The sequence below is a fragment of the Phalacrocorax aristotelis genome, chromosome 16 (genome assembly GCF_949628215.1).
Source record: "Phalacrocorax aristotelis chromosome 16, bGulAri2.1, whole genome shotgun sequence".
Classification (NCBI taxonomy): domain Eukaryota; kingdom Metazoa; phylum Chordata; class Aves; order Suliformes; family Phalacrocoracidae; genus Phalacrocorax; species Phalacrocorax aristotelis.
In genome coordinates, this window is record NC_134291.1 from 12,920,151 (window position 1) to 12,947,014 (window position 26,864).

General features: G+C 58.3%; 1 protein-coding gene across 3 annotated transcripts; it reads left to right on the top strand.

The window, feature by feature from the left end:
- The first annotated feature begins 799 nt into the window (after positions 1–799).
- Positions 800–22,207, top strand: CYGB (cytoglobin). 3 transcript variants are annotated; one of them, XM_075111457.1, is made up of 4 exons: positions 800–1,366; positions 12,228–12,459; positions 13,038–13,166; positions 21,777–22,207. In XM_075111457.1, exons 1-4 carry the CDS (start codon positions 1,224–1,226, stop codon positions 21,837–21,839), a joined length of 567 nt encoding a protein of 188 aa, XP_074967558.1. In that variant the 5' UTR covers positions 800–1,223; the 3' UTR covers positions 21,840–22,207. The 3 variants fall into 3 exon arrangements, with proteins under 3 accessions (XP_074967558.1, XP_074967559.1, XP_074967557.1); XM_075111458.1 differs by having other exon boundaries at positions 824–1,366; positions 13,038–13,219; XM_075111456.1 differs by having other exon boundaries at positions 824–1,366; positions 13,038–13,198.
- The last annotated feature ends 4,657 nt before the right edge of the window (positions 22,208–26,864 follow it).

Here is a 26,864-nt window from a genome sequence, read left to right on the forward strand (position 1 = left end):
CACCCTCAGCCTGTCTGTCCATCTGTCTGTCTGCCCTGCGAGGGTGCGCAGCGGGTGTGGGAGGCGGCTGTGTGCACCAGGCTGCTTCTCTTGTCTCCGATCCCCCTCTGGGGGATTGTCGGTTATTACAAGTCTCTGTAGTATTTTCCTCCTCTCCGTGCAGATGGACTGTGCTGCGGGTTTAATATGCCGGATTGTCAGGGAGCTGGAAATGGCATTTGGGTAAAAACCAGCCCAAAAGCACACACACGAAGGCAGCGGGAAGCCTGGCGTGGAGGTGTTCCCGTGCTCCTCGTCCCTGCCAAGGTGCCACCAGGAGTGATGCAATCGCAGAACAGTAATAATATATTCATTTCAGGAGTGCCTTAACTCTGGATGCCTTTACAATTGGTTCCTGCCACGAGAAGGGAGAGCAAATTCTTGTCATTAAAAAAGTCCCCGTGGGACAGACCATGACCTCCTCTGGGTGGCAGAGAGACGCCCGCGGGTGGGGGTACCTCGCGCTCCCCTCTCGCCCCGACTCTGCCTGCAGCCCAGGCATCAGAGGCGGGCGAGGGTCCCTCCTTCAAAACACCACCACCCGCAAAACCAGGGAGCGCAAGGGGGAGAGCCGAGGCAGGGCTCAGCGCAGCCAGCGGTTGGGATAACTTTAACTCGGCACTTTGGATTCTGAATTTCCTCTGAGTTGTTTACAAGGGCTGAAAAAAACTTCCAGCCCTAACCCGCCCCCCCCCCCAGCACCGTCCTGATGTTGCCCAGAACATCTCCCTCATCCCTCCCTTGCGCGGAGGAAAAAAAAAGGGAAGGAGGGAGGAGTGGGAGAGAGGAGGAGAGAGGGAGAAAGTGAGCTCACGTTCACACATTGGTAAAGAGGCTGGTCTTGCGATGCCTTTGAATATTTTACTTTTAGGCAGTTCCCCATCAGTCAGCCGCACACATCCGAGCTGAGCTGAAGCTAACTACAGCCATGGACAGCACTAGGAGATCTGAAATCTAATCGCATGCATCATACCTCCAGGATATTTTTTTAAATTACATATATAAACACGCCGACAGGCAGCCGCGCTCGCACACACACATATACATCCACACGTCGGCAGAGCCGCCAGCACCCGCACGGCCGCTGAGCAAACACCTTGTCTCTTCTTGCAGGATATACCCGCTCACACACATCTCTCTTTATCTCCTCCTGGCTTCCCGGAGGATCGTGCCGGCTGTTTTTCATGGAGAAAGTCCAGGGAGAAATGGAGATTGAGAGATGGGAAAGAAGTGAAGAGATTTCAGACGCAGAAAAAAAGATTATTCAAGAGACATGGAGCAGAGTATATGCAAACTGCGAGGACATCGGGGTCTCCATACTCATCAGGTATTTAAAAAAACAAACAAACAAACAAAAAAAAAAGGAAGCAGCAAATCCAACTAAATCTCTTTATAGCTGAGAAAGAGGCAGAACAATATATATAACTGAACTGAAATGAATGACAGCGAGTGGGGAGCTGGCTGGGTGTATTCGCTGGTGGGGAGCAGGCAGGGTTTCACAGCACTCCTCTGATTTCCACACCTTTGAGCCGGGTGGCGGCGGCGGCGGCGGGGGGAGCCTTGCCGGGGACTTTGGGGGAAGCTGCTTCTCTCGCAAAGGTCACCTTAGCCCGCGGATGGAGCTGGGGGGGCTGGCAGCGGTGGGAGAGCAGTGCCGGGCTCCGCTCCCCGGGCTGGGGTGGGCTGGGGATATATTTTTTTTTACCCCCTCCCCACCCAGTGAGCTGCGTGCGATGGCATCGGTGCGTAGCAGGCTGGCGGGTGAAATAATGCAAGTTGGGAGCCAAGATAAAACCCAAGCAGGTGTGTCTCCGAGGGCACCATCTGTCCCTCCGGTGGCAGCGTCGGCGGGAAGGAGAGCGCTGAAGTTGGCAGCAGAAGGGGGGTGCGGGGGGCACAGGCAGGAGCGGGGGGCAGCGAGGGGGCAGGGACCCAGCCGCCCCGGGAGCGGGGTGCGGAGCATCGCCCGACGGCGTGGGGCTGTGCGGCACAGGCGGGCAGCTCACGAGCCCCGTGTCTGCGCCTGGAACCAAAACGGGGGAGATGCTCTTGGGGTGGGGAACAGGCAGGTGGGGTTTCTTGCATTACCTGGGCGTGCGGCCCTTGTCCGGCTCGCCCAGGAAAGCGCTGAGCCAGAATCCCACGGGGTCCCGTGAACACCAGGAGTTTGGGGTATCAGTGGGGTGCGGCACCAGCTGTTGGCAAACAGCAAAGATGCTCTCCAGAGAGAAAGGCTCCCACCACCCATCCCGGGGACCAGCAACGCAGGGACCCCCTGGTCAGGCTCCCGCCTTGGACCCAGCCCCAGGCGCCGCATGTGGGAGTCAGGAGGCTGGGTTGTGTCCTTCCCGTTTTGCTCCTGCAGCAGGGGACTGGGGGTGCCCGGAGAACCCCTTGGGTGGACATGCTGTTTATTAATAACCATCCAAAAGTTTTCCAAGAGGCTGAGAGCTAATGCCCTGAGCCCACGGGGTGTGCAGAGAGCCGAGGCTCCCCAATGTGCCAGTGAGCAGAGCCGGTTCCCCTCCAGGCTTGCTGCACTGCAACAGGATTTTCCTAGCTAGACCCCTCCACGCGAATTCAGAATGACATTTCAGTCCCTTCTCTGCCTCATTCTCAAACACTTCCTTCTCTCAGAGCCAGCTGACGGCTAAGCCCATTCCCCCACGGTCCCCCACTCCGTGGAGCCGACCAGGGCAGTCTGGAGGTGCGACAGCCCCATAGCTGGGGACACCAAACCCGCCTGGGTTTGGGTTTGAACCCCACACATGGCAGAGGTCTGGGGGGTGCCAATTTCCCCTTTTCCCCATCCCGTGAGCATTGGCACGGGGCTTTGCCAGCAGCCGTGCGTGGCCAGCTCCTTGCCTGGCACACGGGTCACACCATGGCCCCGTCTGCAAGTGCAGCCAGGTGCCCCCCTGCCCGCGAGCACAGGGAGGGTGGCTGGGTGCCCGTGGCTGGTGCCGAGGGACTCGTGGCAGGGCCATGGGGGATTCACCCAGGGCAACTCATTGCTTTGGTGTCCCTGTGTGCAGCCGTGGGGCTCGGAGCAGGGCTGGGGACAAGGGGCAGTTAGATGCGGCAGCGGGGACCACGTGGCTGAGCTCTGGTCCCGACTCAAACTTTCCCAGTAGAAGTTTCTGGTCCAGTTTTCCTTTTTTACAGGGTGAGTTGTGGCACCCTGGTGAGGGGTTTCCCTCTGCTGTGCCAACAGGGCAGGACTCAGCAGGCTCCTAGTGTGAACCCTGGCTCCTTGGGAGCCTGTACATGCTTGGCCATGGCACATGCCCTGGCACATCCCAGCTAAACCCACCACCCGCTCCCTTGGCTAGAGCTTCCCTGGGATACTTAGAGTGAGGTCTGGACTTTCGGTGCACGTCCCCAGGGCTGGCAGTGTAATTTGGGAGAGCTGCTGTCCCCTCCAGCAGCACCGGTTGGAGCAGTGCACCTGCCTGCATCCCCGTGCCACGGCTCCGGTGGCAGAGCTGTCCCCTGGGCAGCAAACCCCATCCCTCAGGAGGGCTTTGTGCTGCCGCCCCGAGCCCCACTCTGCCCGCGAGCTCCCATGAGCTTGAGCTGAGCTCCCCGGGGAACCGCGCGCCTGGCGAAAGCAGGGCAACCCTGGCCGGGGCTGGGAGCACCGGCGGCCGCTGCTCGGCCCGGCTGCGTTTCCCAGCTGGCATCAGCTGCCGGGAGAAGTGGGTCATGCGTGGAGGCCGCTGGGAGCCCGGGTGGCGCGGGCGGGCGGCAGCCACTTTCCAAGACATGATTCAGCAGCTCCAGAGGTCGGGGCTGGCGAGGAGGTGGCGGGCGGCCGCCGGTGTGGTGCGAGCTGACCTGCCCGGCATGCTTTTGGGTGCACGCATATGCGATGTGCTGGGGGCTGAGAGCTGCCCCAGCCAGCCTCCACGCTTTACTGGTCCAGGGCTGGTGGTGCTTGTCGCCTTGCTAGGGAAACTGAGGCAGAAAGTGGTGTGCACAAGGGTGGCCGGGGAGAGGGAAGGGGGATGCACAGCTGTGGGCCCCCTTTGGTGCACCCTGCGGTGCAGACCAGAAAAAACAGGCAAATCTGTCAGCAGCCACAGTTCGGTTGTCGGGGTTGCGACCGGGGAGTTGCCTATGGCTGGTGGCAGAGGGTCTCTCCATGCTTTCCTGTTCTGGCCCCCTTCCACCCCTTTGGAGCTGCTGAGGGAAGGGGATGACTTCTTCTCGTGTGGGAAGGGCTGGGGGTTTGCAGCACCTCTGGACATAAAGGGTCAAAATTAATCTGGGGCCTGATCCTGTCCCCCAAGGGCAGAGGCAGGGGGACAGCGGTGCCCACCCAAAGGGTAGCGTCGGGGAGGGCTGCAGTGCCGGTGTCCCACAGGAACCCAGTCCGGCTCCCTCTCCCCCTCCTTCAGCCCCTGCCCAGCAACCTCCTCCTCCACCCCCAGCCTTTCTGTGCTTTGCAGGTGGGGAAATTGAGGCACAGAGCTGGGCACCAGGTTCCCAGCCCTTGTGGCTGCTGCTAGCGCTTGAAGCCACAGTGAACCCCCACAGCCCTGCCAGCAGCGTGGTGGGGTCCTGATCTCGCAGGGCTCCTGGGGGCCCAGGGGACATAAACACAAATAATGGGGACTTCTGGCTGAGCAGCCACCGGATCATGGGAATCTGTGCTGTGTGGTTAAAATTATGTCACTAATGGACAACTTCCTCGGTGGGGGAGCCTCCCGCCGGAGGAAGCACAGTCTCTTTGCCATGCTCATCTTCCTCCTCTGGAGCTCAGGGGCCTCTGCAGGCTCCATCTCGCAGCCGCTCTCTTAACCCTTGCTGGAGCCAGAGCCGGAGCTGGAGCCCCAGCCGTGCCTATCGGCTGGGTCGCTCCCAAGCGGGCGCGCTGGCGAGCACAGCTGGGAGCCCTGGGCTGCAGCTCACCTGTAGCCTCCCCATGTGTCAGGCTCGTTGCTGGGCCTCAGTTTCCCCCTCTGTAACTTAGGAATCAGCCCTTGTTGAAAAGCAGCCCTCACTAAAGAGCTCGCAGCAGAGGAGCCCAGGCGTGTGAGAGGAGCAGGGCATCCTCCAGCAGCTCTGGCACCTGCATCAGCCCTTGCTGTGCAGGGCAGCCTGTTGAGCACGTGGCCGTCGCTCCCCAGGCATCCCCCTTTCACTGACACCCTCGCAATGGGTTATTGCCAATACCCCACGCTCCCAGACCGTGCTGGGGGACTCAAGCTCCCGGGTGGCTCAGCCCTCCCACTGCCCACCCTCCGCGCAGGCAGGGGCCGAGAGCACCAAGGCGAGCAGGGGTGACATCAGCGGGGGCTCGGGACCCTTGCTCCTTTGCAGACCCCCACTAAGCCTGGGATGCCAGGGCTAGAGCTGCAGCCTGTCCTGACCGTCACAGGCGTTCGCTCCCACACCCACACACACGTACCGTGGTCACAGATGTGGGACCACATCTGTCCCACAGAATGGGATTACAGATCCCAACAGGGGACGAAACCCAGGGATAGTTTCTATTAGCTTCCAGGCAAATCTGCACCAAATGTTAGTGCCGTGCCAAGCACAGGCAATGAAACCTGCCACGGCCACGGCAGGCTGTGCCACGTCCACGGGGTTTCTCCATCACTGTTCCCTCCATCCCTGCGCCAGACCCATCAGCTTTCCAAATTTCCAAAACTGCCGCCTTCCCCATCGCTCCTGATGTGCTCTCTCCCTCTCAGGAGGTGTAGGAGGGGAAGCGAAAGGATTGCCAGTGCAGAATCAGGCCCTCGGATTTCAACAGCTGCTTAGTCGGAGCTAACACACCTGGACTCAGACAGTCTGCAAAGAGCTTTGAAATATAAAAGCACTCCTTGGATGCCAGACGTTATTGTAAGTTTTAGGTTAAAATAGCAAAAAGCCTGAGTAATGGGTCTGCCAATGCAGAAGACCCTTTTTTATTTTCAGTTGCATCTAAAAAAAAATGGGTTGAATCCACCCAAAAGTGGCATTTCAAGGAATGATTTTGCAGCTAACCCCAAAGCCACCATGTGTTTTGTGGAGGTGCCCATAGGGAAGCGGTCCGTTCCTGGCTGCTGATGGGTAGATCTCAGGGAAGAGCAGCTCAGAGAGATCCCCCTGCTGCAATATCTCGCTTTCAAAAGGGCGCAACGAAAAGCCCGGCTCTGCGGTGCTGTCCCCGTCCCACGGCTCGTCACACGCTCGCAAATCATTGTGGTCAAGCTGGAGAGATGTTTTTCTGGAGACAAGGAAAGCCCGAGAGCCAGAGAGGACTCTGCTGACGAGGACACGCACGAGGAACGTTTTCCAAAACAACAGCCCCCTCCACGGGTGGTGAAGGGGGCGAGTGTGGGTTTAATAAGCTCTGTCTAGAAACAGCCCCTCTTTGTGCGGCTACGTTTTCTCTCTGGTCGCAGCACCTGGAACCAGCCTTTTCGGCTGCTTCACGGCCAAGGCAGCTGCGTGGGGATCCCTGCGGCACATCCCGCACCAGCTGCGGCCTCGGGGCTCTTGGCAGCTCTCGGGGTGACCCCAAAGAGCCTTTCCCACGTCGCCTGTCCCAGGGCTGCCTTTGCATCGCTTGTGAGCTGTGCGGGACTAGAAAGGTCCCACTCAACACCCCAAGAGCTGCAAGGACGTCCCTGACCGAGGGAAGAAAAGGCACAGGGGGGTCGAAGAGTGTCCCCAGATGGTTCCCCTGGCTATGGCTGAGGACAGGCTGGATGTGTTGGTACGTGCCCTGAAAAATCCCTCCCCCGGAGCAGGAGGTGAGGGCCAAGTCTCCGCTCCGCTAACCGGCTCGGTTAATGCGGCTGCTGCCGTGGAGCGGGGCTGTACCTCCGAACGCAGCTCAGCAAGCGCCCGTCTGCAGAGTTTCAGGACTCATTAAAGGCAGGGAAATGTCAGGACAGCCCTTGCTGGGCTGGCAGGCGCTGAGCACGGCCAGGGAACGGGGAGTGCTGGCTGGCTGGCAATCCTGCTGGAGCACAGCGCCGGGGGCGAGCGGCCAGCAGAGACGCTGGTAGCACTGAGCCGGGACTGCTGGAAATTGGCACGGGAGCGCTGGAGAGGAGAGGCGGTGGCGGACGCCAGCAAAAATCGGGTTCCCACTTTTGCTGGGCGGGTGGTGGGTCCCGGTGCAGGGACCATGTCCTTGTGCGTCTGGGTTACCGCTTCTCCACCTGGCCAGGGGCTGCCTTCCACTCCCGGGTTCGGGGGTGTCTGCTGTCCCTGGGGATCAGGGACACGCAGCTGGGCTTCAGCAAGCTCCATCCTCACCATGTGCCTGCCCTGGGGGCAAGAGTCATGTTTTAGCATCGTTTCCTAATACCCATGGACCCAGCTGGGCCACGCTGGCCCAGCGCGGCAGAGCTGTAGGAAGGGTCCCCGCCGCGGGGGAGGATGCTGGTGGCGGGGTGGAGGGGGCCGACGCGGCCGTCCCTGTGTGATGCTCGTGCCCAGCGCGCCGGGACGCAGGCAGGGACAGTGGTTTGGCAGCAGAGAGGGGCAGGGACGTGTGTGGAGGATGAGGATGATGCTGTGGATGAAGACACTGAGCGAAGGGAATTGCAAGGGCTGTAAGAAACCAGAGGCACGTGGGAAAGCTGCTTTGGCGCTGTTAATTCATTTATCTGATGAAAGCTGTCCTTACCCCTAGCCTAAAGGTTCATCTACATGGCCAAGAGGCTTTGGGCTGAATCCACATACATGGTAGCAGGAGACAACAGCAATGAGGGCTTGGAGGCACAAGTTGTGCACACACAAGCGAGCAGGACGTGCCCTCGGAGAGCTGCTAGCTCATGCCTAGGTACATCTGGCTGCACCTTTGCTGCTGGGTCCTCTCCCAGCTGCACTGGGCTGTCCTGGTCCCTCTGCCCTGGGGGTCTGCAGCGCCTCGGGTGTTACGGCCTCTGAGCACAGCTCAGCGTTGTGCTGGAGCCTGCTCCTGAGGCTTTGCAGCGGGATGTGGGCTTCACCCGGAGGAAGGCCAGCTCCACCTCTTCTCCCTCAGCTGTAGAAGTTGAGTTTAGCATCAGTGTGTGGACCGGGGGCTTGGCCCTTTTCCCTCCCGCACCAGAGCTGGGGATGCTGCCCACCACCATCTCCACCAGTCCATGAGCCCCCAGATTGAGGACACGGGCAGAGCTGTGCTGCGGGGGCAAACAGGCACCATCCTCTTCTGACTCCAATTAGTTTTGCCTTTTTCTGTCTTGCTGGGTGGTGGCACTGACGTGGCCGAGACCTCCCTCTCCTTGGGCTGGGAGCTGTAAACACAGGCAGCACCCAGCACCTCTGCCCCAGCCTGAAAATAGGATGATAGACTACAGGTGGCTGGGAGGAGCAGGGGGAACGTGCAGGCAAAGCGGTGAGACAGCCCTCAGCATAATAAATAGCAGCACCACACACCACCTGCCTACCCATTATCAGCTGCTTTGCAGGCACCCAAGCAGAAAGGATTTGGAAGGAGAGGTTTGAAAAGGGACGTGGAGAGACTCCAGGCTGCGTTAGAGAGAGTTTCTCCCACGTAGAGGGATGAGGTGAGAGAAAACATGAAAGGTAGGAAAATTGAGCAAAGAAAAAAGTCTCCAAGTGCTGGCTGGGGGTTCAGCTGAAGCCTCCCAGCAACTTTGAGGGCTCGCTAGCATTTTTTTTCCCTATAGTATGCAAACAGGGTAAGCGAAGCATCAAGGGTGTTTAGGTGCTCAGGGGACCGAGTGAGCAGCTTCCTTCCCCTTCCCATCTGGGAAGGAAAAGGGATGGCTGGACTTGAAGATTTCCTCCACGTGGGGTTTGCTCTGCAGGGTCCGGGGAGAGGAAGGGAGATGGCAGGAGAAGTGGCATCTCTTGTCCTGAACAGAAAACAGGTTCCCAGTGACTGCAGTGGTTTTGCACCTTAATTATTTCCTTTGGCTCCGCTACTGGGAACTGTTGAGTCCTTAAAGTTGTTAAAAGGGCAAAAGAGAGAGGAAAAGCAATCCTGACATCCTGTCCGTTGGGTCCAGATGTAGCTCACAGAGTACAAATTAGCGGGTGCAGAATGGAATTGCTTAAAAAGAAATTTAATGAGATCGGTATGCAGGCATCTGGTTTCTATCAATCATCATTTTGTGTGATATGCAATGGTAAATATAATCTTTTCAATGACTCTGATGAAGAAAAAGAGCCCCAAACACACACGCATGCACAATAAGCCAACAAAATTCCAGAGCCTGAGATGTTTGAACTCTTGAAAAATGTTCTGTAGATGGAAAAACCCCAACTGACACCTCTTCTAATTCGCTATTGTTTGCGTTATTTTATTTCTTCCTCTTCCCCCCCGCCCCTCCTCTGGTTATATTTAACCTTTGTGTTAAATTAATCTTCTCTGTTTATTAACAGCTACCACTGAGCGAGCCTCCTTCCCTCTTTTTCTTGGTTTGCAAACTCAAATATTTGCTTCAGGCCAGAAGTTCTTGCCGCAGGCGCTGCCTTCCTCCAGCTCTGCAGAGGCGCTGGCCAAGCAGCGACGGCTGCAGGTCTCTGGCCGGCCGCGGATTTGCTTTTCAACTCGAAGCAAAGACGGTTTGGGCTCCCCTGTTTCAGTTCTCCCTCGATGAAAGCGAGCAGCCAGCATGCAGGGTTGGGCACGTGAGCCAGGCGTTTGCTGGTTCTACATCCCTGCAGCACCATCATCCCTCTTGCAGGGCCCCGGGGAAAGCTGCGGGGCTCAGCCCTCACGGGGGCATCATCTCGAGGGTCTGTGAGATGGGGGAAGGTTGGAAACCCGATGTTTGGATCCTTCATTGGCCTGGTCTCACCCAGGTTGGGGACTTTTAGGGGTTTAATCAAGCTTTGCTCCTGGCATAACCAGCTGAAAGCAGCAGAGGGGCGGAGGGGACGCCACGGAGAGGCGCGAAGCCTCTGCTCCTGAAGGGCATCGGCCCCGGTGGCCCCGGTCGGCCCTTCCCTTGGTGGGAGGTTGCTGCAATTCCCGGCACTGCAGGGGTCGGCTTTTCTGCTGAAAGAGCCGGGCTCAGACCAGGGGTTTTTCTCAGCTCATTCCTTCGGTCTTCACATCATCACGCCCTTGAGCTGAGATCAAATAGGGCTTTTCAGGGAAATTCCAGAGGTTTGGGATTCAGAGGCTTAGGCGTGCATTTTTGGGCTGGCAGTCCGTCCCCTGCACTGGGGCAGTCTGCGGGCAGCAGGTCCCCCCTCCGGCAGCACTCCCTGCTCCCGGGGGATGCCCGACAGAGCCGGAGGCTGAGCGGGAAAAGATCCGCTAGCAGGGATGGCAAAACCCTTAGCTCTGGCTTTGGCGGGGTTTTGGCTGTCGATAGCTGGAGGGCGTCGATCTCAACGGCCGCTGGAGCTGAAGGCTCAGAGGCGGTGAGGGATGGGATGGGGAGAGGATGCTGGGGCCAGAGTGAAAAAATGGTCCCATTAGAACAGAGAGGAACGTTTGTCCTTCTGCTGGGAAATGCTTGGGGCAGAAGTCTTGAATCCCGGTATCGGTGCTCTCTGTGTGGCCTCAGCCAGGGGACCTGTGTCCATCCCCGACCACCCCTTGGGCAGCTCTGAGCTGAAGGGAACAGCCTGAGCATCTCTGTGGTGATGGGAGCTGGAGGCAGCAGGGCCTGGAAGTGATTTCTCCTGACAGGGACCAGATGTGCCAGGAGGAGCTTTGCCTGGGGCGGGGGGGAGGCTGCACAGTAACAAGAGGAGTTTTGTCACGAGTCCCCTCCAGCTTTTAAAAGCAACACCTTATCTCCCCCTTTCCACCTTCCTTCCTCCCCCACCCTTTCCGTGCACAATCTTCACACCTCCAAAACCTATTTTGGGCCGTTTGATGAATCCCAGACACTTCAGGGAAGCAACAGAAGCGGCGGTGCACTCCCGGCGCTGCTGCACGCCGCTTCCTTGGCAATGCCCCCGAGCTCGTGCAAGCCAACGGAGCGGGGGAAGGAAGGGAGGGAGGGAGGGGGGAAAAGGAGGATAATGAAGTGGTAAAAGAGCCTGGTCCTCAATATTGAGATTATTCATGGAGTGGTGAGTGGGGCAGAGGATCCCACCTGGTCCTGGAGGGAGATAGGGATGGCTGGGAAATGGGGTGGTATAGGTTCACGTGGTTTGGGATGGTGCTTGGGGAGGGCATTATGGCAGCGTGGGAGAGAGGAGGAGGCAGCTGGGCATCTGCCTGGAGCCAGGGACAAAGGGGCAATGGGGGACAGCCTTGGGAACCACCTGCTACCTCCTGCACATCCTTTGCTGGCTCCTGCCTGGGCGAAGGGGGGCCCAGGAGGAGGCACGGTGAGCCCCGTCGGAGGGAGGGAGCTGGGTGAAGGTGGGGAGCAAAAGGTGTTTCTCCTGTATAAGTTGGGTGGAAGGGGGCACTTAATGTGACTGAGTGTCAGCTCTGGTGCTGGCATCAATGGTGTTGGTGGCCCCAGACCCGCACCTCAACACCTTGTGCCCTTCAAGCCCCTCCAAGCCCTCCAATTCCTGAGGGAGCTCAGCATGTCAGCTTCAGCTGCAGCTTCATTTGCTTCAGCTGCATTTCATTGGGGTTGATTTAATCCCACAGAAAAGGTCCTCAGCCTCTCAGTGGGGCAGGCTGGGTGTTTGGGACATCCTCGTGCTGGGGGAAATGGCTGCTGGCATAGCTGAGCAGTGACATGAGCTCAGGGCTGAGATCTTGCTGGAGATGCTGGTGGGGCTCATCTGTGAAAGTCAGGGGCATCCTGGGCAGGGGAGGCTGTTTTGGGTGGCAATGCAGGAATAAAGCCTACGGGGCCAGGAAGCTGCTGTGGACTGGGGAAGAGGGGCAGGGAAAGGCTGGCTGGGATAAAGAGAGGTTTTTCATGCTCATCTCTACCTCTCTGAGACAGGACATGATGTTTTGATGTATGCAGACATGTATAGGGCATCTGGTCTGCCTGGGTGGAGTCTCTGGGTATCAAGAACTCTGTCTTGCTTCTGCTCTGTAGATGAGTATCCAGCTGCAATGCCCTTGCAGCAGATAGGAAAGGTTGGGGAGAAAGGCATTGCCCTGCTAATTTTTAGGCAGCTGAATGCCATGGCTCCCAGGGAATTCAATGAGGAAGAGCAGCCCTGGCTGTGTTAGATGCAACGGCTGGGTTCCAGCACCTCCACTGCTCCATGCTTTGCTTTAACCTCTCAGCCTGCTCTCACCCTCCTGATGGGATTTCGTGTCTTCTTTCTGGAAGGTTTTTTGTCAACTTCCCCTCAGCCAAGCAGTACTTCAGCCAGTTCAAGCACATGGAGGACCCGCTGGAGATGGAGAGGAGCTTGCAGCTGCGTAAGCATGCTCGGCGGGTCATGGGTGCCATTAACACTGTGGTGGAGAACCTCAATGACTCCGAAAAGGTCTCCTCTGTTCTGGCCCTGGTGGGCAAGGCCCATGCCCTCAAGCACAAAGTGGAGCCCGTCTACTTTAAGGTAAAGGATGGGAGGGAAAAAAAGGATGGGAGCGTTAGAAATTAGGAAGAGGGGAGGAGAGAGGGAGCTGTGGTGAGCTGGTGCTGCCTGTTCTCACCTGGAGGAGGTTGGCGGGTTGTGGGGTTCCTCCGTGGTGCTGTCCTGTGCAGACCATCCTTCCCAAGTGCAGCCAGCGCTGGAGCATCAAGTACCTTGCCCTGCCCAGGGACCCTGCCAGCCTGTGCCCTGCCTGCAGCCCCTCTGGCGTGGTTGGGGCCGTATGTCCCTTCTTTTAGACATCAAGCATGATAGAAGGGACTAAATAATTTGAGGTGCCCAAATTAGGGAGATGCTTGGACCTGTAAGCAGCACCCCATCGCACCTGGGTCTCGCCTCCCCCCTGCCCAGGCAGGCTGGTTACCTGCCCTGTCTGTTCCCTGGGGTGTCAACAGACCTCCCAAAAGTCTGTCTGTCCCGCAGAGGGTTGTCGTTACCAGAATTCAGCTGCAGGATTAAACTATTTTTTTAGGAAAAAGCTAAATTTGCTGTTAGCAGCTTCCTGGTGAGTTATTAACCCCTCACTGTCCCCCTCCCTCCAGAAACTCACTGGCGTCATGCTGGAGGTCATTGCTGAAGAATACCCCAATGACTTCACCCCGGAGGTGCACGGTGCCTGGACCAAGATGAAGACCCTCATCTGCACCCACGTGACAGCGGCGTACAAGGAGGTGGGCTGGGCGCAGTACCCCACCGCCACCCTGTGAGCGGCCAGCGGGGCCGGGTGAGGGGCAGGGAGGGCTTCGCTCACCCCAGGACTTCACTCTGGTCTCTTCTCAAGATCTTCGCTCAGTCTGGGGAGCCCGGTAGGGCCAGCTCTGTTAGCTGCCAAGTCACAATTTGATCTCAATGGGGTTTAAAAACAAAGTAAATAAGCAAAAAAAAAAAAAAAAAAAAAATTGAACCACGACGGGTGTGGGTGGGTCGGGGTGAAGCAGTTGCAGGGGATGCTGGAAGGGGATGCAGAGCGCGAGGGGAGAGCGTTGGTTGTTGGCTCCATCTTCCTGTCCTGGCCTGTCCATCATCGCCTCCAAAACCCTGCACCTTGCTTGCGCCCTCTCAAAGTCCCTTGCACAAGCCCTGCTGTGGGGCAGTGAGATGCAGCCCCGTTTGCTGACAGATGACATGACCCTTGTTTTCCATGCAAAGCCCCCAGGTAAACCCGGCTCCTTGCTTTTGCACAATGCTTATGGGGACCCAAACCCACTTTGCTTTGCACTTTCTCTACTCACCTGGCAGGGCTGATGGCTGCGGCAGAGCCGCCCTCGGCAGTCCATCACCCTGCGCCGTGGGCCGGCAGCAGCCCTCACTGCTCCCATCACCACAGTCCCTCTCCCTGGCTGGCTGTTGCAAACCCTCCTGGGGCTGGAGGGAGCGAGGGGGTGGGAGAGATGCTCTCCCAGCGTGAGAGAGTGGGGGAGGAGGGGGATGCCTTCGCGCTGCCTCCCTCTTGGCTGGGAGTGTGGCATGTAGGTGGGATCCCTGTGCCAGATGCAGGGAGATGGTGAGCCCACCCGCCTGCCTTCAGCTCCCATGGGCAGCAGAGAGGTGCGTGACGAGGGGCTTGGGTGGCACACATCGTGCCATTGCCCTGGGGGCCGGTGTGTGTAGGTCTGTCTGTCCGGCAGCCAGCAGCAGGGCGGTGCAGGGATGTAGGGCCAGGGCGGCTCTGCCCTGCTCAGTGAGAAGTGGGGTTCAGACTGTGATCAGGAGGGAGAAAGATGAAGTGGGCACAGCAGAAGGGATTCCTGGGTGTGAAGAAAGGCCCCTGCTCTGTTAAAATTAATAACTTAGAGCCTATTTCTGCCCTCTTGGTGAAACTGGGTCCCTTCAAATAAAGTGCCTGGTAGAAATCAACCCCTGCAGGGGCTGCGTCCCTCCTCGGGGGCTGGCAGTGCTCATGCCTGTGCCTGGCAAAGGGCTCTGCCCCCCGAAACGAGATGTGGCTGCAGGGCTCCCAGCACCAACACCGACTCCCCCTGAAGCTGTGGGTGAGTCTGGTGGGTTTCTGCCTCAGTTTCCCCTTGGTTACAAAAAAGGGAGGGGGAGCCTCCTGCACATGTGCGCTCTGCTTGACAGGATGCTCTGGGGGCTGATGGGTGGAAGGCTGGGGATGAAGCATCAGATGTGCTAGGAGGCTTTGGCATCCTTGTCACCCAGTGCTTCCCACAACGTCTCTGTTGTTTTTAAAGCTCTAAATGTTAAAGGCAATATTACCTTTTGCAGTGGGGGGGAGGGTGTTCCCTTCTGAGATTTCCTCTGGCCTCACTCCACTACTGCCCTGGAGAGCTTTCAGCTTTCCGGGAGAGACCAGCTCCTCTCCTGGATGTCGGCTTGATGGGCAGTGAGCCCACGGTCCCCGGCGGAGATCCCTGCGGCCGCCATGGGGACATCCCCCCCTTCCCAGGGACACTGCTGGAGGGGGCAGCAGTAACTCTCCCCTCTCCCTGGGACTGACCTCCCTCACCCAGAGCAGCCAGCCAGAAACTCCCGCTTTGCTTACCCGCAGCCAGTTCATCTGTGCTTTTAATCATCCCCAGGGAATAGGGTTTTTTTCCTGTTTCTGGTGTTTTGCTCCCATGCCAGGGGGCAGCTCTGCCCCCCAGCCCTGGCACCACCAGTGGGGTGGGCCAGCACCGGGTGCCTGTGCCCAGAAAAATCTCTCAGTGGGGTTTTCCTCTTTCCTCGGCTGGCTGTAACAGCAGGTTTCTGCTCAGGACCTGTGGGAGCCTGTGTGGAGGGGCAAACCCCGGCCCCCAGCCCTGCTCCTTCCGTCGCTCATGCCAAGATGCTGGCACAGCCCGTGCCTGGGCAGCGACCCTGGGGGATGGCGGCTCCTCCGCGCTCGGTTAGATGCAGCCTGGTGCCCTGGCTCTGGGCAAAGGGGGATCTGGGGAGGGCTCTAAATGTCTTGGCTGTGTTCCCCAGCGCTCCTTTACCTTCCTGCAGAGCCCTGGGACCAGGTTGGTCCCAAAATATCCCCAGGACTCCACTAATGCCACTACAGCCAGGCGCTCTGGCCTTGCAGTTCTTCCCTCCCCATGTCCCGCAGTAAAACAGGTGGAGAGGAGGGATGGAGCCAGGAGCATGTCCTGGGTGTGTGCAGGGGGCTGGGTGGGAATAACTGCTCAGGGCACAGCTGTCCTGGGCGTGGCAGGGTGCAGGGTCAAGGTCAAAAGGAAGGGACGGGCATGGGGTGACAAGTGATGCCGCTTCACTGACGGGTGGGCTGTCATTTAGGGTCAGCAACCTGAAATTCAGTCCGCCAGCCTGCACCCGTGAAGGTGCCAGCAGCTGATGCCTCCGGCTCACATCTGAATGCTAAAGCAGCTGCTCGTCTCCTGCACAGTTGGTGGAGGCGTCTTTCAAACATCAGCTGCTGGCTGGTGTTGGGATTAGGCCCGTGCAGATGGGAAAAGACCTGCTCAGTCATTGATTTTGCTCCAGTGTGAGACTGGAGAGCTATTGCTTGGAGCAAGACTGTTAGATTTTTTTTTTATTTTTTTTTTTGGTGCATCACGGGACTCGCAAGCACATCTCCACCAATTTCTGCCAAACCTCAGGGCCAGCAGCACATATTTTTGATGAGTTCATGTACTCCCTATGCTCAGCTGATGCTGGGCCAGGGATGTTTCATCTTTAGTCAAAGTTCACACATTAACCTTTGAGGTTAATATTCTCCAAGTGGGAATTTTATTTTTCAGTGCAAACCCTTCCTCTCCTTTCCCACAATCAAAATTGGGCTTGGTCACAGTCAGCAGGGAAGTGATTTTTGGGGTGGCTGGAAAGTCCCCATGTTCATGCCTGACTCACACGAATATCTTGGCTTTGGGAGAGAAGCAGTGAGGCCCCCCCCACCTCACCTTTGAATGGGGCTCGATTTCTCTTTTTGTGTGGGGTTTTTTTTTGTGTGTGTGTGTTTTTTCTTTTTGCATCCCTAGAAAAAACTGACCCATGACCAGATGTGCCCACGCATGTGTGTGCTGGGCTTAGGTTTTTTTCCAGGCACATTTTAGTAAAGCAAATCCAGATGTGTGCAGCTGCTGTCCCTCAAGGAGACACACACCCCCCACCCCCCCATCAGCCAAATTGCAGGCCAGTTGAATATATGCAAACAAAAACATGTTTATTTTTACCAGCTCTGTAGGAAGTAAAATGAAGCGGGGAAGGCAGCCGGGGCAGAGCTCGTGAAGGGAAAAGACAGAGATGAAGTGACCGCCCCCTCTTTGCCGCCCGCAGCAGAGCAGGCATTGCTTAAATCAGGGAAAATTCTCATCTGGGGAGAGGTAAAAATGAACAGAAGAAGGAAAAAATACCATTCCAGAGTGACAGGGCTGATAAATGCTGTGTGGGAGACCAGAAAGGGAGGCCAGGTCTTGGCTCTGAGCGTGGCTCTCCAGTGCGTACACGTGCACACGCCTGTACAGCTGCCCCCTGTTACTGCCAGCCCCGTGGCTCCCCCCGAACCCACCGCAGGGGCTGGGGACCCCTTATCCCCCCTTCCCTTCAGCCCCCGCTCACTGGGGCACGGCATTTCACCTCCCGGCGCGCTTGGCTGAGGTAAGGGCGCTGCCCGCGCGCGCTTTGGGCTCAGCTTTGCTCTCCTTGGTGGTGGCAGGTGGGGACCAAGTTTTTCCCCCAAAATTCACAGGCAAGAAGCTGGGGACTCAGGGCATGGCGCCAGCATGTGCTGGGGACCAGCTGGTCCCCCTCCTCCTCTTGGGGCGGGGGACACATGGGTGTCCCCTCACCCCACTCGCCTTCCCCAGGGATGCTGCCGGACTGCTCCCGCTCGCTCTGCTCCGCCCTGATGCCCGTGCCGTTGCGGTTGTGCCGTTGCGGTTGTCCCTGTGAAAGCCAGCCAAACTCAGCTCAGAGCTGCTGCCCCCGTAACCAGGGCAGGATCTGGCCCCTGGCTCAGCCAGCACCTCTGCATTAACACCAGGGCTGGGCTTGGACCCACGACCCGGGTAGGAATGTGTCTGTGCCCCCTACCAGCAGCAGATCAATGCCGAGTGAGGGGGACTTGGTGTCCCCAGGGTAGGATTCGCCCCCACAAGCAACCTGTCTTGGCTCCGCTTTGGGGCACCCACTCGTACCAAGCAGCCTGTGTTCCCCCACCCCAAGTTCGATGCTGTGTTTGGTCAGAGGGAGCTCAGTGCTTAGGGAGAAGGAGGCGTTGGGGATGGGATGGGACAGAAATCCTGTCCCCCTGTCCCCCCTCCCCATGGCCAACGCTCACGGCAGGTATCGCTCCAGATACACCCAGCCAGCTAGAGAGACACCCCAAGGCCACCAGAGCCGTTCAGACAAGGAACCCTTAAGGACCTTGTGCCATCACCCTTGTCTTCTCTTACGGTGAGACAAACCCCTGAGGCAGCCGAGCCGCAGGCTCTCCTGGGGGGGCTCCTCTTGCGCCTCTGCCAGTGTGCTCCGGTTTGTCCCAGCAAAGGGGATCCCCGCGTCTCTCTGCTCTCTGGGGAGGTATCAGTGGGGACCAGACTTCGGCTGGCCTCGGGCGCCAGAGCTCAGCCTTCCCTGCCCCTTGCCGTGGGGAAGCCGCCCTGGTGCACTGGTGTCAGCGCGAGGGCTGCTCGGGGCCGGCACCGGCGATGCCAGGCAGAGGGGCGGAAGGGAAACCCAGGAGCTAACCTTGGGCCAACTTATCCGAAAGGGAGGGATAGAACTACCCGCCTGGGTCTGACCTATTTAACAGACTGCGACGCTAATTATTTTCCATAGCTGAAGTTGTCTCTAATTGTTAGTATGTCTTAACCAGTCCCACCGTGACCCACAGACGTGAGCCGGCGTGGTCTGATGTAACTCCGTGTCTCTCCTGTTACTGCTGCGGATACCGTCCATGTACGTGTTTCTCGGTGCTTCTGTGCTGGTTTTATACATGCCGTTTTGTGTAAGATGGGTGTAACTTGTTTTTCTTTTTGTAGGTTTTTAGTATGTTTGTAACGGGACAGATTGGTGTTATTAAACCGAAACTTGTATCTTCAGTGGATAAATCAATCAAACCCCTCCAGCTCTTCTTGGTTTCTTTCCGGCAGGGTGGCTGCGAGGCTGGGGGGATGCAGGGGGCTGCCCCATGGCCAGGCACGTCTGTGGGTGCCTGCTCGCTCCGGGGCACCGGCGAGGAAGCTTTGCAGCTGGGAAGCAGCAGCAAAGGGAGGAGATGTGCTCTTCGCTGCCCTTCTGTGCCAAGGGGGTAGGGGCGTTTTACTGACGGGCTCAGGTGAGAAGGGGAAGGTCTGCTCCTCCTCGGGACTCTTTGCTTGGCTTCCAGGTACGTTGTACAAACCTCCGGGGGCTCTCCCTGAATCAGGAGCTGTTCCCGTGCCTTCGCCAGCCCAAAATGCATGCAGGGAGGATGAGCTGCATGGGACCGGCCCAGGACTTTCCCTAACAGGCATCCTAAGGCTGATACGCAGCCTCCGTGGCACGTGAATCCGGGCAGGCACCGAGACAAAGGCTCCTCTCCACTGCGGGAGGCAGCAAGGCACAGCTGGACACGAAACCTATGGTGATGATGGCCACAAGATGCAGCAACCACGACCTCCAAGGACTGTGAGATAGTTCCTAGCCTATAAAAATAACAAACGGCTCCCTGAGCAGCAGAAGCCAAGTTTTCCATGGCTCTGTCCCACACGGCTCTTGCTGTGGCTAAATCACGTGGCAGTGGGATGGGTCCTAGCACAGTTGGGTCACATTGTGGTTTCCCTCCGTGGGTCTTTCCAGCTCCTTCTTTTACAAAACAGGCCCATGACGTGTTTGAGACCTCTGTCAAATTTGGTAGACGCTGGCCAACCTTTCCAAAGTTGTTGGCAGAGGATAGACAGGCAGTGTTATGGTCCCATAAGCCCAGTTTCCTTGGGATGCAAGGCTTGGAAAAGAAATCCAAGCAATCTTTTTTCTTGCGCTCCTTTGCTGATGCCGAGCACATCAGCACAGGTCAGAACGGACTTTCAGGGAAGGGGAAGATCATCCCGTCAGTGTGGTGGAAACTACCAGCACCCGGCCAAGAGCAATTTCAAGGGGAGTAATCCCAGCTTAGGACCCCAGACTGAGGCCAGGGGGCCTCAGTGGGGCCTGAGAGGGAGGAGGGAAGAAATTGGTGCCTTGGAGGCTGCCCAGGGTCTCAGGGAGCCTGATGCTGCCTTGTCTCCTGTTGGGCTGAGGGCAATGTTGATGTTCTCCTGCCCTGCACGTGGTGCAGTAGCTCTTGTGTGGACAGGCATTTGAACTAGTCTGGGGTCCCCAAGCTGCAAGGGCTGGGCTGGCCATGCAAGGGGACCCCTATTTCTTCCCCTGTAGCTTAGCCAGACCAAGCTTAGCTGGCCATGGCCATGGAGAAGACAGTGAAAGGCCAACCCGTGTGGGGCAGGGAATAACTGCCTGGTTCAATCTGTCTTCTGCCACTGCATCTTTTTTTTAGGGGGGGAATCGTTTGGTGCTGCTAATGCAATTAATAAGCTGTCCTCGGAGTCTCCACCACATCCTGTATACGCTTCCAGGCAGAAGCGGTCAGCAAAGCCCACACGCTGCTACGCTCCAGATGGGAAACATTGGCTTGGAAACCACAAGCAAAAGGACTGGGTGGCTGAGGAATCAGGAGGTTGCGGTGGGGATGTGAAGCTTCTAGACCTTTGCACTCTGGGCTGAGACAAGCCAGAAGCAGTGGTGGCCGGAGGGCACTGATACGGAGCTGGTTTTTCCAACGGCTTGTTGAAAAGGAGCTGGGAATTCCAGCGTTACTTTGCAGGGAGAAAATATGTATGCAGCCCTTCACTCCGTACTAATATTTAGCCCCAGATCCCGTCAGTCTGGGGGCATTGTGATGATCATGTCATGACCCAGACCCCGCAGCCACGCCAGTGCTCTGCAAACGTTGGTGGAAACGGAGACAGGGTAGGAGGCTGAGGCTTATGGTGCACTGGAAAATTGGTCCAGGCACCAGGGTGATGGGCTCACACCCTCCTGCTGCCCTGTGCCTGGGGTGGGGGCTAAACCCACCTTGTTTCCAAGTGTCGCAGCCTGGGGATGCTGCTTTCTGGGAGGCAACCCTCGCCACATGGAGCTGGAGGAGGTCCAGCTCTTAACCAGGGCCACCGAGGTGGTGACTGTGTTTTATGGACTGGGGAGCGGAGGGAGAGGGGAATTTTATAGCTGAGGCACGGCATGGGGTGCGCTCCCAGCCCATCTCCTGTGCTCCAGCTGCAGGAAAGCCTGTCTGCCCACGCCGCTGGCCACGGGGTCCGGCGCTCCCTGCCCAGTGCCTGCCACGTGCTGGGGGAATTGCGGCTTCACAAACCCGATGCGGATTTGGCTCGGAGGCGGCACATCACCGTGTCCACATCCTGCTGGCACCCGGTGACAGCCAAGGGGAGAGCCGGGAGTTTACTGTGAGGGGGAGATTGAAAAAGAGAATATGCAATAACTGCGCTGCACAAGTAGCTGTTAGAGCCCAGCCTGCGGGAACTGGTGGCGAGGAGAAGTCCTCCCTTGAGCGCTGGGTGGTACAGGGTGAGAAACCTCGGGAGATCAAGCCCACAGGCTCCCACTGGCTTGAAGGACACATCCTTTCTCCATTGTCTGCATCAAGATAACAGCCGGGAGCTCCAGGCTTTGCTGTACCGACCACCCTATGGCCACCCTCACCAGTGTGGGGTTTCTGGTGGCTCCTTCCTCAAACAAAGCCCCCGGGTGGAAAAAAAAGGGCAGGAAAACAATCATCCCACCCTGGTGGGGCTGACACTGAGCAGGAGCTGGCTCTTCCTTCCGCAGCCGGCTCCTCTTCAGCTGCGCCGGCTGATATGGTTTATCTGAGCAGTGCTGAATGTAAACGCTGTCAGTGCTGGCCGGGATTAATTCCTGGGAGTTTGGCAGCCGAGAGATGAAATAACAGCGCTGGGGTGGGGGGAAGTGCACATCTCAGACTGAAAAATCCTCCCGGCTAATTTACAGCCAGGTTTCTCTTCTCCCAGGCACTCTTGAGAGAGCAAAGCCGAGGGCAGAGGGAGGATGGGGGAGAGGACCAGGAGGAGGAGGAGGAGGAGGATGGCTCCCGGGGCGAGGGGCCAGGCTGCCTCATCCTTCTCTTCCTCCCCTCTGGGACCTGAGGGAGTGGGGATGATTGGGAAACCACGCTTGGCCCATGCGCAGAAGCTGGCCCCACGGTGCCCAGCAGCGCTTGGCCCCACTGCCAGGGACCCAGGGGTGGTGGGGGACACGACCCGCAGCCCCCAGCCCAGCCAAATCGCCCTCTGGTTTTGCAGGACCTCCCGGGTGCCAGCGGAGGAAGCAGCACCGAAGGCACCGAGGTGCTCCTGGACTCCTGAACCCGACCGCCAGCACCATGCCCGAGAGAGGAGCCTCCCCCTGCTTTCTGCTCGCTGTGGGTGGATGCGCGTTAGCCTGGGGGGCCACCGCCATCCCCACGCTAACGAGCATCGCTCCCCTCCCTTTGGGAGCAAACCAGCAAAAAGCACATTCCTGTTGCTCAGCGCATTAAACACCGCGAGATCACCTGAACCAAACAGCTTTGCTGGTGGGAGGATTCCCGTCCCCAGGCAGATGGGGCATCTATTGCTGTTTATTACAAACCCTTTTTATTAATTGACAAGTATATTTGCTTTAGGGGAGAGCTTTAGAAATCCAACAGTTGTTTGTACAACTGATACCTCCTGAAATAAAATAATCATCGGGCTCTGCTGCTTTGTTGTAGTTTTATATTTATATAGCAGAGGGATTTGGTTTGGGGATACTTTTCTAAGCAATAGTGTTTCTCATTTACTTTCTTTAGATATTTCACTAAATAACTACAAATACTTTCATTTATTTTTACCGTTTTCTTGGTAGAGGAAAAAATTGGCTGGACAAAAAGCCAGCAGTGCATGGGGAGGTAAATCGGTTTATTTTAAACCTCAGAAAGCCCATGTCTCCTCTGTCTGCTCACTTGGGGCTCTGCTACCAGCAAATTATGGTTATGCTCAGGATTTAACAATATATTTTATATCTACCTACATATAACATAGTCCTATAGATATATTTTGAGGTCTCGGTGCTGCTTGGGAGGCACGTGGCTTTGTGTGCCCCGTGGTGCTGCTGCTTTTGCCCAGGGCCAGGTGCCTTGCCGCTCGCTGCCCTGCCTGTGCCCTGCCTGCGCCCTGCCTGCGCCCTGCCTGCTGCCAGGATGCGGCCGGGCACTTTCTGCTGAGCTGCTTTCTGTCCCTTGCATCAGGGCATCCCTGGCCACCTCTGCTGGGGCGCCCGGTGACACCTGCCCTGGCTCTGTGGGTGACGAGGGGGTGCAAAAGGCAGGGAGCAGGTCCTGGAAATCGTGCCGTCAGCTTTGGGAACCTGATTAAAAAAAATAATCCTAGTGATGAATGGCTGGGCAGGGGGTCAGTGAGACAGCAGCCACCCCCCCCGCCCCCGAAAACCCACCTGTGCCATGGTCCACTTGGGGACCAGAGGCTGGCAAAGGGGTCGGGGTGACAATAGAGAGGGGTGCCTGGGTAGATGTTGTGCCTACAGATACTGGGGTGCCTATGGAGAGACAGGCTGCCAGCAGAGATGCAGGTGCTGACAAGGATGTGCCAGGAAAGCGGCGGTTTTGGCAGTCCAGCCTTGCTCGCTGCCAAGCACCCATCTCCCCTGGGGTCCTGCGTCGAGGGATGCTGAACCTCGCCGGCCCCAGCCCCTCCCCGGCTAAGAGGGGCCGAGGCTGATGGAGGGCTGTGGTGCACGGTCCGTCAGAGCTCTGCTCCCTGCACCATCCTGGCTGCTGGGCGCAGCTTGGCTCGGCGCCGGCGGCAGGCAGGTAACCTCTCCAAAGGTGAATGCAGACGGCTGTGCAGGGACACACGGCGCTGCAGCCTCTGCTCAGCCGGGCAGGGATCCGCTGAGCCCGGGCACAGCTCATCCTGCAGTCCGAGCAGCGGCGGGGGGAGGTAGGCAAGGCCACGGGGATGCTCGGGAGCAAAAGATGGCTTCTCCTCCCAGCTCGCCTGCCCAAGGACACCCAGCAGGCAGGAAGGTTCAGCCTCTTGCAGAGCTGCTGTTCCAGCAGTAAACATTGCATTCAGCTCCTCAAACCAGAACCACCCCTGGGCAGGAGGCAGCCGCGGCTCAGCATCAGGGCAGCCCAGCATCCCCCAGCGTGGCCTGTGCGTACAGGGCCGGGCTCGGCAGACGGAGCCGCTGGGAAGGCTTGGATAAATAGCAGCGGGCGAGGAAGATTGCTTCTCAAAGGTCACTGCTTCCTCCGCACTGCTGTGAATTCGCTTGCTTCAATCCTGCCTCCTCCCCCCCAGCCCCCTGTCCCAGCAGCTCCCGCTGACCCCAGCCCCAGTGCTGGGGGGTGAAACAGCCGCCCCATCCAGCCAGGCTATTTCCAGCCTTATCCTCTGGCTGTGCAGTCTTTTCTTCTGAAAGGAAAATTCCCAAAGCCAGACCATCGTCCTGCGAGATTTGCCGAAGGGAGCAGGCGGCTCCCGGCCTCCTGCCCTACTAAATCACCCCAGAGCCCTCCCAAATGTTTATTCTTTGGAAAAGCAATAAAAAACAAGGAAACCCCAAAAGACAAACTCCCACCAGCCTGCCTTTGATCGCATTTGATATTGTTTTATTTCTTAATTCTTTCCCACCGCAGGCTGGCTGAGGAGGGAGGGTGGGAGAGAGGGAGGGAGGGAAGGAAGGTGGGAGGAAACAGCGCCTGAAGGGGGTAAAAATACACATTTCCCACTAATATCTGTGTCTGGAGGGGTCCGTGTGCTGCTAGGATGGCTTGGTCAGGATCTGGGGGTGAGTGCCTCTGAGGATGGGAGCTGGGGTCCCCAGGTCCCCAGGCTGTGGACTTGGAGGTGAGCGGGAGCATCCCTGTGTTTGCAAAGGTGACCGAGCACAGGGCAGCGGCAGAGCACGTCACGGGTGGGTGATGGGTGCTGCTCCCCATCTCCCAGCCCCTCGATGGCTGGGGCGGGGGAGCAGCGGAGGCGGGCGGGTGAGGACGCCGTGACAAGCTCCGTCTGCCGCAGGGCCGGGTGCTCCGCTGCCAGCAGCACTTGATGGTGGGAAAGTTTTGGCTGGGGCTTTTCCATCCGCTCCTCCCTCACAGAACCAGACATGGGTTCCCAGTTTGCCTGATAGGAAAAAAACTTCCCCCGTCTTCATGTGAAGCATCAAGAGCCAGGAGGTCCCCAGGTGCCCCTCAGGGGCTGGGTGCAGGTGACAGCCGTGACACCCGGTGTGGCACCAGTGGGGATGGGGAGTGGGGCAGCAGATGCTGGTGAGATGGAGGTGAGAGCTGAGCGACGGCAGAGGCTGAGCATCCTCTGCCGCTGCGGGGAACAGCTTCCACCCTGCTCCCAGCGGCGCCGAGCGCGGCCGTGGCCTGGCCTCTGCCGTTCGCACCGGGAACGGCAGCGCTGCAGACAGCCAGCCCCGGCACCGGGCGGCTTCTGCACCGGCACAGCAGGCACCTGCCCGCCAAGGGGCCGTGCTGGCTTGCAGCGGGCGAGGTGACGGTGGCAGCGGGAACAGGTGTATTTTAACCCTGAGTGAGATGAGACGGAGCGAGGATGGGACACGGAGGGGGTCAAACCGGTGGTGAGGGCTGGGGCAAGACATGTCTCCTCCAGGAGGGGCTTTTCCCCCAGGTTGTGTCCCAAGAGGCTGGGGGACAAGGGGGTTTGGGGGGACACAAACCCATCTGCCTGCATGTGGGAGCAGCTCAAGACAGCCCAGGGGATCTCACCCCCAGATTGGGGGACCTCATGAAAAGCCAATAAGGGGGAAAAAAAAACCTCCTGAAGAACCTGGACTGAGATGCTTTAGGAAGCAGTTGATGTGTTGGAAAGATAAGGAAACCTTGGACTGCAGCCCCAGGATGGGAGCATGGGGGGTTTTACAGCACAAAAACTACAAGGTTGCGAAAACCAGGATCTTTCACCCGGAGCATCCTTGTGTTGCCACCTCTGAAAAGTCACTGGGGCTGGTGCCAGGCTCCCGGCACCCCTCCGCAGGCAGGGGCCCACCCGAAAGGCTGCTCCCCAGCGCCATCAGGCCCAGCACATCTCATAAGGCTGACTCTGTCCCCCTGTGCGTCCCAGCCAGGGGCAGAGGGAGCCTGGCGAGCAGGGACGGTCAAACCCCACAGGAGGCAGGGCTCCCTCTCCCTGGGGAGCAGGCAGCCTCCTGGCTCCGTCAGCTCTCCTGCAGCGGGACAGCTGGGCTCGTGCCACATGTCACAGCCCTGCCAGCAGCCAGGTCATACTTGGGAGGGAAAACCGCAGCTGCCCTGAAAGAAAATGCCCTCTTCCAAACATTCTTGAATTATCTGACAAAAGTCCGGCTCCGGGTATACCAAGGCCAAGGGAAGCGGATCTGAGCTTGCCCCTGAAAATCCTCTTTAAAATGGCCTGAAACCTTGACTTTGGTTTCCAGTGAAGCCCGATGCTGCTCAGATCTCCCCCCTGCCAGGCACTGCAATGAGTCTCCCCGTGCAGGGGCTGGATGTGCCCCTGGCAGCAGCCACCTCCCAGCCCTCGGCGGGCAGCGAGCAGCAGGAGCTTGCCTGGCCCCAAGCTGCTGGGGACGGATCCCACCCGGGAAGATTCAACAGCGTGACAGGATGGGATGGCGCCTGCCAAGATGTCCCAGCCCTGGGCCTGGCACATCGCACCAGGGTCTCCCAGAAAGTCACCCAGCGGCACCGCTGCAGGGTGCACCCCGCGCAGGACGGGTCTCCCAATGCTGAGGTGTGCAGCGCTGCGCCCCCCTCTTGCTCTCCTCTGGGGACATTTTGGGCCGGCCCAGGCCGTGGAGTGGTTTGCACTGCAGAGGGAAGTGCTCTGCAGAGCATCTCCCTGGTTCACTGATGCAACGTCCTGACGTTGCTGCCTTCGGGGTTTTTCGGTCATTTCTTTCACTTCCTTATTGCCCAACGCTCTGCAGGGTTTGCAGTCACTGCCCTTTCTTTCCCTCCGTGGGCCTCGCCGGCCCACGTGGGGCTCTGCCCGGCTCTGCCACGGAGAACGCCTCCTGCGGGGTCCAAGCCTTGGAGCGGGATGCAGGCAGAGCCACAGGAGCAATGCTTTTTGTCGGCTGTTGTCTGGCCCAGGCAAAGACAGGCTGATCTGTCCCCTCCCAGGCACAGGGAGAGGTTGTTGCCTGGCATCTCAGCACAGGTCCCTCCCTGCCACCTGCCCATGCTTGCAGCTGGGGACACCCCCACCTCACCCCTGAGTCACAGGCAGGGAGCATCCACCCGCCCCACGGCACAGCCCGCCCCGGGCGCCTGTGCCCAGCCACCCACCCTGGCACCTACCGGGCTCTCCCCTTCTCCACCCGCTTCCAAACAA